General features: G+C 42.4%; 1 protein-coding gene across 5 annotated transcripts in view; it reads left to right on the top strand.

Moving 5' to 3' along the window:
• LOC134617626 (disco-interacting protein 2 homolog C) overlaps positions 1–20317 on the top strand; it is a 207377-nt gene that overhangs the window by 171175 nt on the left and 15885 nt on the right. For 3 of the 5 annotated variants that reach the window (XM_063462934.1, XM_063462931.1, XM_063462936.1), the window contains 9 exons: positions 818–927; positions 9886–9966; positions 10542–10665; positions 12300–12421; positions 13370–13481; positions 13665–13774; positions 15793–15923; positions 16174–16342; positions 16440–16610. In XM_063462934.1, coding sequence (XP_063319004.1) covers positions 818–927; positions 9886–9966; positions 10542–10665; positions 12300–12421; positions 13370–13481; positions 13665–13774; positions 15793–15923; positions 16174–16342; positions 16440–16610 — 1130 coding nt within the window. The remainder of the gene's footprint in view (positions 1–817; positions 928–9885; positions 9967–10541; positions 10666–12299; positions 12422–13369; positions 13482–13664; positions 13775–15792; positions 15924–16173; positions 16343–16439; positions 16611–20317) is intronic. The other 2 variants (XM_063462935.1, XM_063462933.1) reach the window with 1 other exon arrangement.

Genomic DNA, 20317 nt, shown 5'->3' with positions numbered 1-20317 from the left:
GCACAGTTAAGGTATCCTCGTTATAGAGGCTCTTATAGCTTATAGAACAACTTGGTGTCACATATAAACACACTAGATGTCCTTAAGTGGAGTTTTTACACATGCAGGATTAATTTTGTGGGAAAGGAGTACTTTAAAGAAACCAGTAAACTTTCTAAGCTGTTTCACTCACTAAATCTGCCCTTTAATGTTGACTCCTGGGGCGTCAAGGCCACTTACTGTATGTGAATGTGACTTCTGAAATAGCCGAACACTGGCTTCAGTGGTTGGATGTGTTTACCGTTTCCAGGTCAGGCAAGCAGAGGTGTCAACCGGAGTTTAGATGGAACGACCCAAACAAAGAAAAGAGAATCGAAGACAAAAATGTTCCAAAAAAGCACAAATTAAAAAATCAGTTTCTGAATTTGGCTGCCCCAGTTCGAGGGTCCTGATGTTGTGCCTGCTGACTCACAGTTGGTCTGTCACGGCCCCGTGCGGCGCTTGATTACATCGCAGCCATTGTTGACAGCTGTGCGTTTCCTGCTGTGACAATTCAATCCGTATTTTTGCATTTAAAACATTTTCGATCTTTAGTTTAACCTCCGTTCTCATCAGATCAGGGTGTCAGGGACGGTTCGGCTGCATCTAAACAACAAAACTCTGCTGATGAATGCTCACTTAGCACAGTAATGTTTTTAAACTATTGTTGACTGTAATCAGATAAAAATGTAGAATCCGTTTATTGTATTTGCTGAATGGGCGGCTTGATTCTGCGTGCAACAATTTCCTGTTCATACCGAGCTCTCGTCTCGTCTCCCTGCTCCTCCTCCTCCTCCAGAGATCGGTCCTGCGTCTGTGATGGTCGGGAATCTGGTGTCGGGAAAGAGGATCGCCCAGGCCAGCGGCAGGGATCTGGGTCAGATCGAAGACAATGACCAGGCAAGGAAGGTGTGTGTGAGAGGGGGCTCTGCTGGTTTTCTGCATCATCGCCATCATGATAAACATCACACACACAAAGTACACATAATTAGGCATCTGGCTTCATTTCATGTCTTACTCCATTATGACTTTTTCTCATTAATAACTCACTCAACAGAAAGTGTTAATGGTACCTTAATGGAGTCCTTGCCTGTTGTGTGAAGCACTGTAAGCAACTCTTGCCTAATTTAATTGGTCTAATTAACTTAGTTGTGCTAGTTTTTGAAGTTTACTGAGTTGTGTTGAGTTATCCTTACCTTCGGCCAACAGACTGAGGAGTATGTTTGTGCGTACTTGTTTCATTTTAATAATTCATGGCTTGTTTTTTGAAGTACAGAACACTTTGCATTGGCAAAGCCTCGCAGTGCCCCGTGGGACTATTAATGTTTAACTCTGCTTGTGTTGTGATTGTTATTTCAGTCATTCCAGTTATTTTGTTGAGGCTGTGCGATGTGGTTTCCAGTGTTTGCGTAGCTGACAAAAATGTTAAGGTTGAGCTCTTGTTGGCCACCATTACTGAGACTCCTGCAGCGCTGAATAACTCCCGGTGAGTGTTCGTGTTCCGGGTCGGTGCCCAAATGTTAATAAAAGCAGCGTTCCTTTAACGCTGCACAGATGTACAGCTGAGGCTCGTCCGGCTGAACTGGCGCTGCGTCGCTGCGCTCGTGTCTGTTGAGTTTTGCGTTGGCACAGCCACACCTAAAGCAGAAAGGAGGCTTTACTGAGGATGCTAATGTTCACATTTTGAACTGAGAAGTCAGAAATTTAGAAGTAAAGGAGGCCATCTGTCTCTACTGTGGATGACCATTATTGAACAGAGGCCGTGAGTGGGGGTCACATAGGATTCACACTGTTGGTCAATTCACTCAGTTTCCACAGTGAATCTTATTTAGCTTTTGTTAGTTTCAGTGTTAGTTTAAGTCTTTTTAATTATTATTAATAGTAATACTAATAACACATTTCATTTGTGGGCATCTTTCTAAAAGCCAAGATCACCGTACGAAGCATAAAAGACAAACAGTAAAAATGTTTAAAAAACCAGCATTAGATAAAAGCTGGTTTGAAGAGATGGGTTTTGAGGTTTGACTCGAATAAGGGAAGAGAGCCTGTATTACTTATATCAGAAGTGAATATTGGAGGCGGCTAGCAGAGCGGCTGAGAGCTCTGTTCCCCATAATGGCGAGACGGGGCGGTGAGCGGAAGACGAAGACCTAAGGGAGCGAGTGGGAGTATCCGTGTGGAGTCAGTCGCACAGGTAGGGAGGGGCCAATTTATGGATACATTGAAAAGTGGGAAATATTTTAAATAACTGAATAGAGGGCAAGATTTAGGAAAATTAGTACAGGTATTACAGTAAAAACTCTCATAGTGCTGTAGACATCCAGAGTGTCAATAAAATCTGTAAATGACTCATCAGGCAAGTTGGGGAAAGAAAAAACCTTGCTAAGGAGCAAAATTAGTTTTTCTCTTCCAACTTTAGCATCAGCACCACATTTATAGGGAAACCCCCACTTGTGGTTAAATACCTGGGACTCTACATGAACAACTGAAGAAGCCTCTTGGAGGAGAGGAGAACTGTCCTCATGAACAAAAGGAAGTCCATTGGCTTTGATTTCAAGGACTCAGGTTATATAAACTGCATTTAACTGTTTTCCTTTGGCATAAAACATTAAGTTCATGTTAGTCATTCTCACTGAATAACTAGTTAGTATAACTCGGCACGCTTAAGTTGTCTTAGGTTTTTTATTTTATTGTATTTTTAAGAAAAGCCAAATTTTTATATTCCTGGTGGATCCACAGAAGAATGATCAGTTTTTGGGCTTAAAAAAGCAAACATGGGATTTTTTAATCATCTTTTTTTGCCCGGTATGTTTAAGCATCTGTACAGAAAAACTCAGTATTATGCAAGAACAGAAAGCGGGCAGCATGCACAAAGGTAAATAAGGAAACCAAAAGAAAACACCGATGAGACAAAATGAAGTGATTTAAATACACAGTAGAGAAACAGAGAGATTAGGAGTGATGAATAGCAGGAGGTGGTGTGCGTTACTGACAGAAGCGATTTTTCTCTCGTCTCTCGTGCTGAAAATGTCATCAGTCAGGCAGCCGGCAGCAGAGAACGCACACTCTGTAGACTCTGATGAAAAGAGACAGGCCCTAAATAATAACAACCACCACCTCCACCGCAGCGCGCTGGGAGGCTGCTGCAGCCTCAGCCTCGCTCTCAACATGCTGCATGTGTGTTTGGATGCCGGCAAACAGATGAGATGTCTCCTGTAGTGTGTGTAGATACAGCTGTATGCAAAGGTTACGACACCTATCGACGACTGTCGAAGTGAGAAGAATTGAAGCCGACATTAAAACGCAAGCTTTTCTTTTTGTTTCTTCACTGCACAGTCGTTGCACAGCAATTATGGCGTATGCACAAGTTAAACCGAGAAGACCACAGATAAGCTAACAGGTGTCCATATGCAGGAGGAGCACCAGCATAGAGGCGTTTTCCACAGATATAGAAACGCTAGTGCCTTGAGTTCTTGGTTGGTTAAGGCTGCTTATTGAGAACCTATGCACTAACAATGGATTCACATCAAATTCTAACTTTTTTTGTCATTTTTCTTGTCACAATTTAAATATATTTAATCTCAAATCAGTGATTTCCCATATGTTCCTAAAACATCCAAATTCCCAGACTGCACATAAAACTCTGATGATATTTTGAATCTGACTACAGAAATCGATCTGTTTAAAAACTGAGTGAAAACACGCCGTGTATTATTGTTTAAATAGTTTTCAGATTTCTGTTCTGCCACTTAGGAAACTCTGCTAAAATAAGACAGTTCACAAAGTAATGACAAATGAAACTGGGATGATCCCAGCAGTGATGATCCGCTCAGACTGGGACACAAACTGTGTTTACTGAGGCTCGGCTCGACTGCAGAATTTTCCAGGAACTGGTTACATATTTGCTTTAAATGCTTTGATTGATGTTTTGAAGGCAGGTTTAATTTGAATAGTGTGTTTGTGTTTTAGTTTTTACTGTGAAAATGCTGAAGCGTGCTGAAGGTGACGCCATCTTTGCTCTGACTTCTGAGTCTGAGTGTTAACTGAATATAGAGAAGGATCAGGACGTAGGGTTTGTGTTTACTGCTGCTGCTTGGCCTCATCATCACCGTGTTTATTGGGACATTTGTTGACTGATCTGCTCATGCATTCATCATTCCACTTTACCCCACTTCCTCCCTCCATGTCCATCCCACTGAAAACCAGGCCCTCTGTGTGGATGAGTTAAACAACCCCAACTTCCTGTATTTATTAAAATGTTTTCTGTGTAACCGCATAGAGAGTAAAATATGATTTACTACGAGTGTCTTCTCACGTTCCTCTTCTAATAACGTTGATTTGCCCGGAGATGGTTGACTGAGCACTAAACGCTCACTGGGATGAGCTCAGCCTCTGCAGACAGGACTGCTTGTCTCATGACTTCATGGAAAATTATTGTTTCATTGCGGCTGTTTCCATAAAGCAGCATGAAAAAAACAAACAAACACAAAGAAGAAACTGTAACTTATGGAAGAGGATTAGAGCCACTGGGGAAAAAAGGAGGCGGGTGTCCTTCTTTTTCTTTTCAACAATTCTGACGTTAAACTCAGAATTCTATCAGCAAATTTCAAGTGTTTCTATTTTTCTAATGCTGATTTCAGCATTCACACATACAACGGTCACCATAATTCAGTAATATCCAAAAAGGAGCTTTTATTTCCAGGTTCTAATGCCAAAAGATTTTTAAAAAACAAAATAACTCTTAAGTGGAATTGAAAACGCCAAATATGACAGATTAATACTACGACAGGCTTGTTTTGAATGCTGTGCACACGCTGTGCACATGTTAGCCACATCATTAAAAACACCTGCCTAACATTGTGTAGGTCCCCACTGTGCTGTGAAACACCTTTTACCCTTCAGGGAACGGATGTGGGACCACTGGCTGTGTCCTGTGTTGTGTGACGGGGACACTGGCAGCAGGTCCTTTGGCTCCTGTGGATTTGGGGGATGAAGCCTCTGTGGATCCAACTCTCTGGCACATCCCCCAGATGCCTCTGATGTTTTGGGATTTTAGGGTTCGGCGGTCAGGGTAACACCTTGTCTGACTGCCTGGTCTATAGCAATGCCTATGCTGGTGGTAAATGTGCAAAGATACAGCCTCATAAAATCATACATAACTGAACCCAAAGTTGTTTGTCTGTTTGAGGCTTTGATCCTGCCTGAAGGTCTTTGCATCTTCACCCCAAAATGATCCCTTGGCATTAAATTCAACATAGCTAAAAGAGGAAAAATGTAAAATCTCACTTCCAATTTTACTCCAAGTCCTATGATGTGACCGTACAAACAGTTTTCTAGCTTCGTAGTCGGCACAGTTCAACAGATGCCACTAGGATGGTTTAGCAGTTTTCTTCATCCAAATGTAGGTGATGTAATACCGGCCAGGTGGCTGCTGTGTCGTGTTTCATTGAAGCGATTGTTCTCTCTGATAATGACATCAGATACAACTGAGCAACTCGGTGTTTTAGCCCGAGAATTCAGCACCCTCGCTCACACGCTGATAAAATTCTACAGTACGAGACCAGATTTGTATCTGCAGACCGAAGCTCTTTGTGTTTAGCATGCCAGCCCTCTCTCTCACAGATAACACGAGCTTTATCTGCAGGCAGGTTCCAGTTTTTTCCAGGCTTCGGGTTTAACTGCGGGCCAAAGCATCTTTTACAAACAGCAACAAACAACTTTACCCTCCTCCTGAAGGTTAAGTACAAAGCCCGCTTGTGTAAAGCAAACGTTTGGATCCCCCTCGTTAATACATGTGCAGCCACGGAGCTGCAAGGTGTTTAGGACATTTCACCACGCAGCAGATGGTAACGTATGAGGGCGCTGGAACGGAAGCAAACTCTAATTTGCTGTTATGAAAGTTTCATGAAAGCTCAGAGCTGAGCCCACAAGCAGCTGAGTGATGTTTTCATCAGAGCAGAGAGACCTCCTTTAAATCTTTGCACACCCCGAGGTCTGCCATGCGTGAAGCTGGTGGCGAGCAGATGACGCCATCTTTCGTCAGCCAGACTCCGAGGGTTATAATATCGAAACTGGAAACTTGGAGCTGAGCGATGGTTTCAGCAGGAGAACGCTGTGGGTTGTATCGCAGTGTTTGAAGAGTCATTTAAATTAACAGTTTTGATAAGTGAGGCATTAATCTGCTCACAGCTTACATTAAAACCCACAAGAAAGCAGCATTAATCACACACATGGATTTTACTTTCACACACGAGATACATTTTACTGTTATTCAAAAGGATTCATCATATTTATGTCTGCAGATTTGCTTTAACAACCTCTGCTCGAGCAGACACGCTGAGATAAACCCACCGAGGTTTATCTCTGAGGTATATCAGAGGACAGACGCCTTCAGGAGTCGGTGGAGACCAAACCTGAACTCAAAGTGAGCGTCTGTTAGTTTGGATGATTTGACTGATACCACTGTTGCTATTTTTTCATATATCTATAGATTCTATAGATATTCTAATACATGGGCAGCACGGCGGCACTGGGTTTGATGCACCATCTGGCCTTTCTGTGTAGTTTGGGTGTTCTCCCCGTGTCCCTCCGGGTACTCCGCCTTCCTCCCACAGTCAAAAGACATGCAGTCAGTGGTGTTAGGTTAACTGGTGGTTCTAAAATGGCCATAGGTGTCTCTGTGTTAGCCCTTTGACAGGCTGAAAACACCCCACCTCTCGCCCTGTAGCAGGTGGAAGAGGCTCCAGCCTCCACCTCCCTGAATTGGCCAAGCAGAAGAGAATTGATGGGCGAATAACTGTTATCAGGATTTTTATTATTTATTTATTTATTTTTGGACTATAATAATCAGGAAACAATGGCTGGACGCAAAAATCACGAGTTTAAATATTGTTTTGTCTGTGGTCACCAGAACTGTTAAGATGGTGATTCAAATTTGAAACATTTCCATTTGTCAGCTTCAAGATTCAGGATTCTTTATTTGTCACGTTCATAGTTATACAAGTACAACACGCAGTGAAATGTGTCCTGATACGCTGCTCGACTGTGCAAAAAGAGAGAGAACATTATATACAGTGAGTGAATGATATACATTATATAAATAAAATCTGGAAATGTACACTTCGAAATCTGAGAATGTACATTGTGTGAGGTGTTAACGTGTCTTGTGCCAGGATCAGGCATGATATGAGAATGTGGTAACAATGAGTCTCAGTCACATATGGATGATGGGGGGGCTGAGACGGAACTCATTGTTACCACATTCTGAAGTTTTGCTACAAATTATTACATTTTTAAAAAAAACTTTGTTGCTATCATAAAGGTTGCTGGCATTATCAAAGATGTCCTAATTACTGATATACAGCGATATAATAAAGTGCTTTTCTTTGAGGTGGCGCACAGCTTTGAAGTTATAATTAAAGATTATTCAGACTTTGTAATGATTATCCTAATTTGCTAAGCAGAAAGGTGGGAGAGATCCTGTGGGTACGAGAAGGTAAACACACACTCGTACAGCAGGTTAGTAGCTGTTACATCGTCTGGATTGTCCGCTCTGGTTAGTTTCAATCAATAATCATCTGCTCCAATCAGCACCTGATTAGGCTTTAAAAAAACGTCTTCCTTCAACTGTCTCTCTCTCTCTGAGACAGCAGGTTCATCATTAGAGTCTCCAGAGAGCAAAATATGTGTTACTTTTAATTCACTGGTCCTAATAAATATCAAATGTGGCTGATCTATTTTGTATTCAGGGTGTGAACAGAGTGGGGCTCATCTGGGATTTGGATCTCAGGGTCTCTGAAATCTGACCAGAATGCTTCTCCTTTATTTCAGTGCGTGCATTATTCTTTCCCTAACAGCTGAGAAAGTGTCCACGAGCAAACCTCTGTTGGCTCTATCGATGAGAAAAACCTCGTCTCCTCTTCTGCAGCTGCAGGAGCAACGGTTCACATACTGTTAAAGCTTGTGTAGCAGTGTAATTCAGTGTTGTGTAGCTGGTCCCAGTCGGTGATATTTGCAGTACAAATCAAGCGCACCCGGCCTCTTCCCAGATGTGACGGACACGGTGCGGTGCAGAGGTTCATTTGTTTTACGGTCGAAGGATTAAGAGTCTGAAAGCCAAATTCTCGTCTGTCACCAAAGCGTCTGGCAGCATGAACACACACACAGACACACACATATAAAGTGATGTTCTCTGGCAGAGCAAAGCTCAACAGGCATGACTTTCACTCCAGCAGCAAATCTTGAAAAATTCATGAGCCCAGAAACAAACTCGGCCTGTCTCGATGCGTTCTCTCCTCCCAGCTGTAATTTCCATCACGCTCGCTTTTTGTCTCTGTTTTTGTGAAGAATGAAGATCTTGTTGCCTTTCCACTAACATCGCTCTCCTTCCTCCGTATTTCTCTGACAAATTAAGTGCATCACCTTAATTTCCCCGCACGCTGTCGAGTCACTGAGCTGCCAAGATCTCATTTTATCAGGATACTTCATCAGCATTCGGTCTGCGTCTCAGCAAAGCTCCAACGCTGTAAAACATATTGGGAGCAGAGTTTTTGCCATTATTGGTTGCCAAAATGAGTCACAGGGCTCGTTTCTAAGAAATCATGCTCGCGTGATAAACTGTGGTGATATTTTAGCTGTAAAAATGCTGCCATTTAAAGACTTTACTGGTGGTGATAACTGAGAAAAGTTCCTCCAATCTCCCGTTTTATTCACGGGCATCTTCATGCACATTTTAAGATGTTCGAGTCAGCTGATCACCTGTTCATGAGCTGAGATTTAGACAGTTTTGCAACTGACTTTGGCTTTATGTATGCCAATGTACGTTCACTCAATTTGAGTCAAAAACCTTTTTGAATTCTGTTGCATTTATAAAGCATCAGTCCTTCCAGCTGCAGGTCTGACTGGGGTGCATTCAGAGTTGCTAGTAAATTAAATATTGTCTTAAAAAAGACATGCAGTGACTTTCCATTAATAAAAAACATGCATTTGCCAGACTTCTAACATATGTAACAGCTTGATAGACTGACACTATAATATATGTGTATGTCAGATGTTTAATACAAGTGATGCAAACAGTCGTCTGTCTAAACCTGGACTGCACATGGCATCTGTTGTTCCGGAGCTGCTCTCCATTCCTGAATAAATGCAACTCACAGTTATGCAGTGGTCGTTAGTTTGGCTGCCTCTGATGAAGTATGTACCAAACATGTTCAGTAGGGGGCGTATTGGGACTGAGGACAGGCCATGTGGAGGTTTTCTTCCTGCTGTTGCCAGGTGCTTAAAGTTGTGTGATTGGAGGGGTTTTCCCTCTAATATTGTAGGTCTGCACCTTCACACTGTTTTGGTGCAGACCTACAATATCATTGTAGGTCAATACCACCTACAATTTGGCACTGTGTAAATAACATTTACTTGAAATGAACTGAAACAGCTGCGAGACCCGGGTGCTTCCATCCCTGCCATCCCGGAGTCTCTGTCCAGTCGTTTCCACCAAGAACCATCAGAGGTGGTTCTCTGCTGCAGCAACAGCTCCGATACTTCTGCTAGCATCCCGCACGCCTCCAGCCCGACCCCGGTCACCTTCAGCACAGATGATCTGAGCATACACTGTTGTGCGACCGCTGGCGTGTGAATGCGTTTGTGTTCGTTAAACAAACGACCGATCGTAACGTGACTAAAACCAATGAAGTGGAACCGGAGCTGACACAATGTCTTTGTGTTTCAAAGAGACTAGAATGATTACTTCAATGCATTTCTTACATTGAAAATTCAGAAAGAATGTCGAGTGCTGCTCTGCTGGATATTTCATGGTTATTATTTATGGTTACAATTTATAATCTCATTCTTTTTACTGCTTGTGTCTTTTAGTTCCTCTTCCTGTCTGAGGTGTTACAATGGAGAGCCCAGACCACTCCAGACCACGTCCTGTACACACTCCTCAACTCCAGGGTGAGTCCTCACAGTACACACACACACACACACACAATGTACGTGATGATATTGACAATAGTTTTTAGTTCTCAGTCTTGGCAGACACAGTTCCATAGTTTCTTTAAATAAGAATATTTTAAAACTTTAAAATATCTACATTATTCTGTTTTTTGCCTCAAAGGTTTGCTTTAAAGCGTGATATGAAATGATATGTTATGATATAGAACTAATCTAGAAAATGACTTAAGGAGCTGAAATATAGGTGACGTGTATGTATTACATGGGAAGGAGCTTTAAAAGGAATCAGTTGGGCTGTTTGAATCAGTGCGTGTGCTTTTAAAGGGAGGCAGAAATGAAAAGAAGATGCAGGTCTTTCTTTCTGCTCTGTGTTGGCTGAAGAAAAGGAATCAGGGCTGGGAGGTGTTCACCACTGTTAGTTTGCATAATGGCAATATGATCCGCTGGTTTGTTTACAGCTGTTCACCGCTGAGATGCTGCAACGGAAAATGTGACATGACACTTACTGATGCACGCTGCTGATTGAATGTGTCAATCTTCTGTGTGTGTGTGTGTGTGTGTGTCCCCTCCCCCAGGGCACGATAGCCAGCTCTCTGACTTGTGTTCAGCTGCACAAGAGAGCAGAGAAGATCGCCGCCATGCTGGCTGAACGGGGCCACCTGCAGGATGGAGACCACGTTGCACTGGTCTACCCTCCAGGTAAACACTGACAGCAGGTCAGCTTGCTGTACTCGTGTCTCTGCGGTGACACTGCTGGATGTCATAGATTTACCGAAATCCCTCAAGTTTTCAAAATAAAAGCTGATCTGAACCAGGAAATGAAAAGCTTGGAAAAGTGTCCTGATTAATATTAATGTACTACATGGACAGATGTACCTGGATTCGGAGCCAGACACAGACTCAGTTATTGTTACATAACGGGAGCAATATGAGCCCCGACCCTCTGTGACCAATATTTTGGGTAAATGAACAAATCGATGCAGACAGACTTAGGAAACGGTTTCAGAGAACTGAAGGCTGCACTAATCATTTTAGTTTTTGAATCTTTGACCTACAGTTATCTTTTTATTGCTGTGATTGCTGATTGGTCCAAAACAGCAGACTGGACCTTTTTTTTTTAAATTAAAAACAATTAAAAATTAGAATTAATAAAAGACAAAAATGCCAAAAAGAATAATTTAGACCAGTGCTTATGTTAATATTTATTAATATTTATTTTATAACAGATATTGTCATTTGGAAAATGTTTTTAATGATTTTAAATGAGCATCTATTAATTTAAAAATCAAACCATCTTTTATTTGAATACATTTTTTCTTCCCTTCTGTTTAACTGAAGTTCAAAAAACACAGAGTGCAGATGAATAAATGAAAATTATTTTAAATGCATTTACAGGACACACATAATACCACACAGGCTGTAACCAGCACTCATTTCCTTAAGTACAAAAAATTGAAGAGTTCATTCTGTAAAATTATCTGATGCTAAAAGTTGTGCATTGAAAAAAATAAGTAGACGTTTTTAAACAGTCTGACAAATGTTCAGAAAGTATTAAAATAAACAGACTTTATGCATAAAATTGTGCCTTGTGCCTATGCATTACAATTGTTATTACTCATTCACTAATATAGCAGTGCTCGTTTTTTATTAATTGAAAAAAATGTGAAAATGATGCATGTTTGATTTACCCACAAGCCGAAGTTACACTTCCACAGTGATTCTTTGGGACGATGGAAAATAATAATTATTTGGGCATCGGGCGAAAAACCGTCATTGTAATTATGACAATAAACATATAAAGTGTTTGAGTATATAACCTTATTATAATTTCAGTGACTGCCCTATATAAGCAAAAGAAATGAAAGGATGGATGAAGTTTCTAGAGAACGACTTGTACTAAAATGGGTTAAATGTGACTTTTTTAACGATCCTTTAAATTGTTGACGTGTAAACAAGGACAAACTTGGGATGTTTTAAAGTGAGGAATGAAGGACGCGGTAAACATGTTCAGTGAGTTCGGTTAGATCGAAGAGAGCGCCGCGGGGAAAAACAAGGAGGACGCAGGAAGTGTAATTACCCTCTGAGACACAGCGCGTCGTGTCCATCACAGTAGGACAGACGCAGCCGTGCAGGAAAAACAACCCGACACAAGCAGATTTTCTTAAAATGCATTCAATTAACAGCCCCGAGGGTCCATCGCTCAGTATACGGCATCCTTAATACCTGTAACTTATTTAAGTTTTCCAAATTCTCCCCTCTCTTTCTTCCAACCCTCCTTTCTCTTCCAATTCATCCCCTCTTATTTCTTCTCTCATCTCTACGTCCTCTCCCAGGAATCGACCTCATCGTGGCGTTTTATGGCTGCCTTTACGCCGGCTGTGTGCCAATCACGGTGCGGCCGCCTCACCCGCAAAACATCGCCACCACGCTGCCCACCGTCAAGATGATCGTGGAGGTAAACCAACACTGTGACGGCTCCAATCACTACTCTGTGTTTAAAGTATTTGAGGAAAAACATGAATGATCGTGTAGGTGCAAGTCACCGCCCCCTCTTCACCTCACTTCCTGTTTTCTCAGCAATTACGTTAAGGAAAAGAAACCTTCAAAACATTGTTTTCTTAATTTAAAAATTAATGAAAATATTTTTACAGCTTAAACAGTTTATTCTTAGCAGATGCAGGAATTTCTCAGAAAACCTGACACGTGGATGTAGGCGAGGGTTTAAAATGATAAAAGAAACACACAGACAGTTGTTCATTTCAGTAAAGGCCAAATTACCTACAAATCTACTTTTCTGTGTCTGTAAATATAAAAGATATTGATTTCTTAGATGACGTAGTCACAATAACTTAAAACTGAAAACTTTTAATATTTTCATTCCTGAGATTCTCACTCCAGAATTTTAGGACCTTAAAATCGTAAAATTCTGGGAAAGCTGTTGTTTTACTTTGAAAAGCCCAGGAGTGCATTTCAGGCAGGACAGACAGAACTTGAAAGTCGTAACGTAAATTTAATGTCAACAACATACTTGTAACGTGGACATAATTTGTTTAATTTGAGTGTTATAAAAATGATTCCCAAAAGCTACATAGACGTTGATAATCCTGGCACCTTTGGCAGTTTATATTCCAGGTTTCATCCAGATTGAATGACATGTTTAGCAGGAGTTAGAGGACAGACGTGCATACATACACTGTGATCATTATAATAAGATTATTATTATTATTAAACCAGCCCAAAAAAAAGTGAACAGATGAATCGTGTGAATAACGGGAGGTGAAGCTGAGCTGAGGAGCTGCATTCGGAGCGATTATTTCTCCACACTGTTGGAGTCGTTCAGTTACTGCTGATCTGTTTCCGATCTGTTTTTTTATGAATGATCTGTGTGCACTGAATCGTGCAGGTGAGCCGGTCGGTGTGCGTGATGACCACGCAGGTCATCACTAAACTGCTGAGGTCCAAAGAAGCCTCAGGAGCCGTGGATGTCCGGACCTGGCCTCCTGTCATGGACACAGGTAGGCGATGTGTTTTTCGAGGGCACCCTGTAAGTGATTAAACACAGTTTGGTTAATGAACAGGTGATCTATGGGAATAAAAACAAAAAAACAAAAACAGTGACTGAGTAATAAAACTAACACTAAGCTGCTTATTTTATAATTCATCAGCTCTGACGTGATAAAATTGATTGTTTCCTTTAGACGATTTGCCAAAGAAGAAACCTCCTCTGCTGTATAAACCGTCCAACCCCGACACCCTGGCCTACCTGGACTTCAGTGTCTCCACCACTGGCATGCTCGCTGGAGTCAAAGTAAACACACACTCACACACTCGTGCTTGGACACGCGCACACACTGCACCAACGTACAGCTAATGATGAGCATATTTAATGTTGTTTATCCACATTAGTAGCATAGCTCCAGTTATTCCCAGCAGAAAAAACACATGGTTTGGAGGAGAGCCAGAGACTTTTATTTTGAAACTCTTCTTCTATCAAGAAGAGATTTTTACTCGATTATTATTCGTGTGGTGCTGAAGAAAAGCTTAAAACAGGAGGAAGTGCTGACGTGTTTTTGTGCAGTGGAGCCTGGAAGTCTGTTTGAGGGGAGCAGATAGATGGTGGTGACATTTTAAAGATTAAAGTGATTATTGATTCACTGCAGTAAAACAAACCTCCATCCTGTGCTCAGCTCGTTGCTGCTGTTTTATCTGGTGTGTGTCTGAGTGAAAGTGAAGTCATTTTCCTGTTCGGTCTCTAATCTGCCTGCGGATGCTCACAGAGAGAGAGAACGTAAACTTAAAAATCTGTTTCCATAAAATCGAAAGAAACAAAAGCAGTAAAAGAAGTTATCTTGTAAACTTTTCATCTCCTAAAGTTTTGCTGATCGTAAAAAAATATCAGAAAATGTCACAAACTTGTCAGCTTTTCCTGATCAGATAGTCCAGATAACATCCTCAGTCCCAGCTGAGAAATATAAATCTCTCCAGCTTGTTCTGGGTCTACCCCGAGGACTCCTGCTAGCGGGACATGCCTGAAACAGTTCGTGCAGAGGGATCCTAATCAGAGGTCTGAACCCTCCTCAAGCAGCTTCTCTCGATGTGGGGGAGAAACAACTGTGCGCTCAGTCCCTCCCAAGAGACTGAGCTCCTCACCCGTCTCTAAGAGCGAGTCCAGAGGAAGCTCACTCCTGCTGCTTGTGTCTGGGATCTAATTCTTTCGATCACTACACCAGAGGCGAGGCAAGGAACATATCTATCTATTGATACGTTTGTGATGAAATGACACATAATGTCAAATTTTGCTCTCTTGCTGTTGTAAAGAAATAAAGACTTTCATGCATCGAGATCCTGATTATCTCCAAAAGGTAATGAATCCTGACCTCCATGGTGGAGGTAAGCTTGATTCTCCCCAAATCATCAACATGGCTGAAGTAACGATTGACACTGCTGCAGCTATATTTTTGGACAAGTACTTACGCAACTTCATTAGTTTGCCCAAGGACACTAGAGGAGCCAGGCATCAAACCACCAACCTTCCTACCTAAAACCAAACCTCCACTTCTTACTTTCACACGTGGTGCGATCTCACGTGTCTTTGTTTAATTTCTGCTCCTCGTTGTTTTGTGCTCAGTTTGCCACAAATGCTAATTCTCATACTGTTCACACCAGCTCTGAGTGTATGTAACACACACACACACACACACACACACACACACACACACACACACACACACACACACACACACACACACAAAAGCCTCATTAATGAATTCTTTGAGAAAAACACTCTAATCAGAATGACAAAAAGAGGAAAAGCAGGACAGGAGGAAACAATGCCAGCGTATTTTCTCGTGTGCTGCTAAATTGCCCGTCCATTATGTTTAACCACTGTGCTTAATGAGCAAATCAGTCAAAGCCGGGATATTAACGATGCAACTGGTGCCGAAACACAATGGGCGCAAACAAGACCGCCAGTTCACGTGGCCACTGCCACCTCCAGACTGTTGTTATGCTAATTAATTCACTTTTAGTTCATTAATCATTTTTATCTCAACCAGTGAAAGAGGTTTGTCTTCATCCTTTGGATTTTCTTTGCTCCAAGTTGAACCCCCCCCCCCCCCCCCCCCCCCCCCCCCCCCCCCGATTATCAGTTTTGCTTGAAAAACCTCCCAGCAGCACAGAGACGATCTCCACAGGTCTCCATTGACTGAAACAAATATACAGCACAGAGTTTTCAAGCCTATTTTCACAATTTTTGTAGTAAAAAGTGCACTGACAAAGAAGAAGAAATCCATGCTCTAGATTTTCATGTGAGATTTTCTCCTGCAGATGTCTCACACAGCCACCAGTGCCTTCTGCCGCTCCATCAAGCTGCAGTGTGAGCTTTACCCGTCCAGAGAGGTTGCCATCTGCTTGGACCCGTACTGCGGCCTGGGCTTTGTCCTCTGGTGCCTTTGCAGGTCAGGAATCGTAGTTCATGGTTCTTATTTAGAGCTAAAATGGAAGTTTTTAGCATTTCTTACTTTCTAAATGTTCCTGTTTGAGGCTTTTATATGACCAAGTTGTTTCTGTTTTCTCTGCTCTTTAAGTTTCACTATAATTAATAATCACTAGTTTGTGTTTTCCTTTGTATTCATGACTGACATATTTGTAGATCTTTAATCATGTGACTGTGCAGTCTCGCCGTACTCAACGCTGTCCTCTCTGCAGTGTGTACTCAGGTCACCAGTCCATCCTGATCCCTCCGTCCGAGCTGGAAGTGAACCCGGCTCTCTGGCTGTCAGCCGTCAGTCAGTACAAAGTTCGCGACACCTTCTGCTCCTACAGCGTCATGGAGCTCTGCACCAAAGGTCTCGGCCTGCAGACGGACTCGCTGAAGGTAAAGCGGGGCGGGCGGCTCCGTCTCACGGAAACCTTGGTTGAATTTAACGACCGACAAACGTTCTGACTCTGTGAAATCCTTTCTGTCTTATCAGGCTCGAGGGCTGGACTTGTCTCGAGTGAGGACCTGCGTGGTTGTAGCAGAGGAGCGTCCCAGGATAGCCCTGACGCAGTCCTTCTCCAAACTCTTCAAGGACCTGGGACTCCACCCCCGAGCTGTCAGCACCTCCTTCGGCTGCAGGGTCAACCTGGCAATCTGCCTGCAGGTCTGTCCGACTTTCTGCTTCTTCAAGCATTTCTTGGTGTCACGTTTAAGAACCTAGCTGGTTTTTTTTCTAGGACAGGCTTGTTATCAGCTGTTGTGCTCGATATTTGGTATTTTGACCTCAAGAAAGAATTGCAGGAAGCACCCTTAACCCTCACTGTGGCGTCTGCAGTTTGGGTACATGTGAAACAAGTTTCTCATTAACAAAAACTAAGATCTGATACAAACGAGGACTCAAACACGTAAAAACTCCAGTGTTAGAAGTTTGTAACTGAGAAAGGAAGATTTACATCATCTTCATCACATGAGTGTGGTATGTGCAGATCAGACAGCCTGAGATTTTGCAGAGTTTAGGGTATCAGAGAATTTATCCTTTCATATTTAATGATACAAGGGTATTCTTGCGTTTAAGCCATTAACCACAGTTCTCTGATCCCTACATCAGAAATTATTATGCATTAAGTAGAAAAGTGTGAAACTGGGTGGAAACCCCCCCAAATATCTGTTCCAACGACATTAACTCTGTCCTACTCGGATGAACATGAGGGAAATTCAACTTGACAGCAGATAAATCACATTAAACCGAGGCTGTGGTTATATCTGCTCGTCTACTTTAATCCATGAGGTACAAGAAGGATTTTGTCCGTTATTCGGCTGAGCAGATGGTCGTCACTGTCAGTCCATCATAAGTACAGATGACGGTCTTGATGTGTTACACCTTGACAGGCTGGAGTAGGAGAAATGTTGAACTGTTAGATGAGTCCAGCTGAAGTAAACCAGCAGACGTGCGTCACATTTCAGGCACCCTGGTACAAAGCATGGTTGATATCTAAGATGTCAAAGAACATATGTGGAGCTTTCCTGTTTTTCACCTGTCTAGGATCTATGCCACAGCTGCACGTACTTGGAAATTTGAAAAAGAACAAAACGTGGAATATGAAGGTTTGATCCTGTGCTTCAGTCTGTTGTCTGGTATAAAATACTGTAAAGTGATTACAGTAATAAGGATTGATCACCTCCAGTGAGATCTTCTGGGAAAGCCAGTCAGAGGAAGCTGTTTTGCTTGGTTTGGTTTATTCATCCGACTGCTGTGTTTCATATTTTCCTTATATGACAGTACCTGTAGAAGCTTGTATGGTGAGGTCTGAATAATAAGCTCTGAGCTATCTTTGGTGAATGGCGCGTTTACACCACTGTCCTTGGTACTGGGTGCGTCCCAGATCTGAGTATCAGAATGAAATCAAAGAAGAGTCGAGATGACTGAAGATGCAGCATTTTAAAATATCTGTCTTTTAGTGTTTGCCCCTGAGCAAAGTTTAAAGAGTCTTAGACCTACAGATGTGGTCAGAAGTTTACATCTACTCCAACTTTTTTTGAATATCCAGCCAGGATGATGCCAAAAGCTTGTTGATGGCTACCACACGGTCTGGTTGAGTTGCGACTTACTAAGGACTATTTTAACCACTTTCTGGTAGTTCACTCCCCTCAGTTCTGACTACCTTCCCTGTCTTCGTTATCATAGTGGTGTGAATCGATGTCTCGTTCGATCTTAGCATACAGCTCGATGTGTACATGTCATCTATATGGCTGACAACTGCTCCACTCCATAGTCAGTCTTGTTAATGATCTCACTGAGGGGGTTTATGTCTATACAGAACAGCTATATCTCAGGACCGGCGTAGGTGTGGATCTTGTCACAGCCTGTCCCTTTCTTTGATATCTGCCACTGTGATGGTTACTAGAGCCTGTTCAGGGAGGTAGCTGTGGTTAGATCCACTTGCCACTGAGCTTGTCCTGTGCTCTTCCTGTATTGCTTTGTCTCATATTATCTTTTCATAATATGAGACAGCTGGTTTCTCCTGCCTTCTAACGCTTTCTCTTCAAGCGGCGGCCAAGTTCAGCTTCCAGCAGTGTAGATCAGCTGGTTAGTAGGTATTGTCCGTAGTGCTGCATTGGTAACCTATCCAACTGTAACTCAACGATCACTTGGGGCTTGGTACCCAATCTCGGTGTGGGGGTGATGATATCGCCGTAGCATGTTTGTTGTACTCCTTGTTGGGTATCAAAGATTCCATTTAACCCCATCTGCTGGGGTTACTTGTGTAGTAGCGTTCCAACACGCGCTCTATTTTCGTCTATTGCCCAGTGATGCCTTCTTGTTCCAGTAGCCACTTCCTCAGGGTGCCCTGGCTCCTCAACACCTGATCTGAGCCGGTATGACTTACTGCTTCAGGTAGGCTTGGTTAGACATGGGGGGGTCTAGCCTAGGACCCTTACTGGATATGGACGCCCCAGGCGGGAATTCAAACTTGCGACTCCAGCTCCAAGACGTGTAGTCTTAACACTACACTATCCAGCTGCACGGATAGCAGCTTTATATGTGTGTATATGTGTGTGTATATATATATATATATATATATATATATATATATATATATATATATATATATATGTATATGTATATGTATATGTATATATGTATATGTATATGTATATGTATATACGTATATGTATATGTATATACGTATACGTATATGTATATACGTATACGTATATGTATATACGTATACGTATATGTATATACGTATATGTATATGTATATACGTATATGTATATATATACGTATATGTATATATATACATATATACATATATATATAAGATAAGATAACCTTTATTAGTCCCACACGTGGGAAATTTGTTTTGTCACAGCAGGAAGTGGACAGTGCAAAAGTTATGAAGCAAAAATTAGAATAAAATAAAATAAGAATAAATACAGTACACAACTGTACAGAATAGAATAAAATAAAATACTATATACAGTAGAATAAAATATGCAATAAGATAAAAATAGAATACAAGTGCTATATACAACTCAGTAAAAATACAACGGTGCCAGAAAGATTATTGCACATTTGTGTTATTGCACATTTGTGGATGTGTGTGTATGATCAGTTAAAGTCTTTGTTGTGGAGTCTGACAGCAGTGGGGAGGAAAGACCTGCGAAATCTCTCCGTCCCACACCGTGGGTGCCGCAGTCTCCCACTGAAGGAGCTGCTCAGTGCTGTCACAGTCTCATGCATGGGGTGGGAGATGTTGTCCAGCAGGGATGACAGCTTAGCCACCATTCTCCTGTCACTCACCACCTCCACTGGGTCCAGAGGGCATCCTAGAATAGAGCTGGCCCTTCGGATCAGCCTGTTCAGTCTCTTCCTGTCCCCGGCAGAGATGCTGCCACCCCAGCAGACCACACCGTAAAAGATGGCTGAGGCCACCACAGAGTCATAGAAGGTCTTCAGGAGTGGGCCCTCCACTCCAAACGACCTGAGTCTCCGCAGCAGGTACAGCCTGCTCTGCCCTTTCCTGTAGAGGGCGTCTGAGTTATGAGTCCAGTCCAGTTTGCTGTTCAGATGAACACCAAGGTACCTGTAGCTGTCCACAGCCTCAATGTCCATACCTTGGATGTTCAGTGGTTGCAGTGGAGGATGTTTGTGCCTGCGGAAGTCTACCACCAGCTCCTTGGTTTTACTGGCATTGATCTGGAGGTAGTTCAGCTGGCACCAGTCCACAAAGTCCTGAGTCAGTCCTCTGTACTCCTTGTCGTCCCCATCAGTGATGAGGCCGACTATAGCAGTGTCATCAGAGAACTTCTGCAGGAAGCACTGGGTGGAGTTGTGGGAGAAGTCTGCAGTGTAGATGGTGAAGAGGA

This window comes from Pelmatolapia mariae, linkage group LG18 (genome assembly GCF_036321145.2).
Source record: "Pelmatolapia mariae isolate MD_Pm_ZW linkage group LG18, Pm_UMD_F_2, whole genome shotgun sequence".
Classification (NCBI taxonomy): domain Eukaryota; kingdom Metazoa; phylum Chordata; class Actinopteri; order Cichliformes; family Cichlidae; genus Pelmatolapia; species Pelmatolapia mariae.
This window is presented reverse-complemented; position numbering and strand designations above follow the sequence as displayed.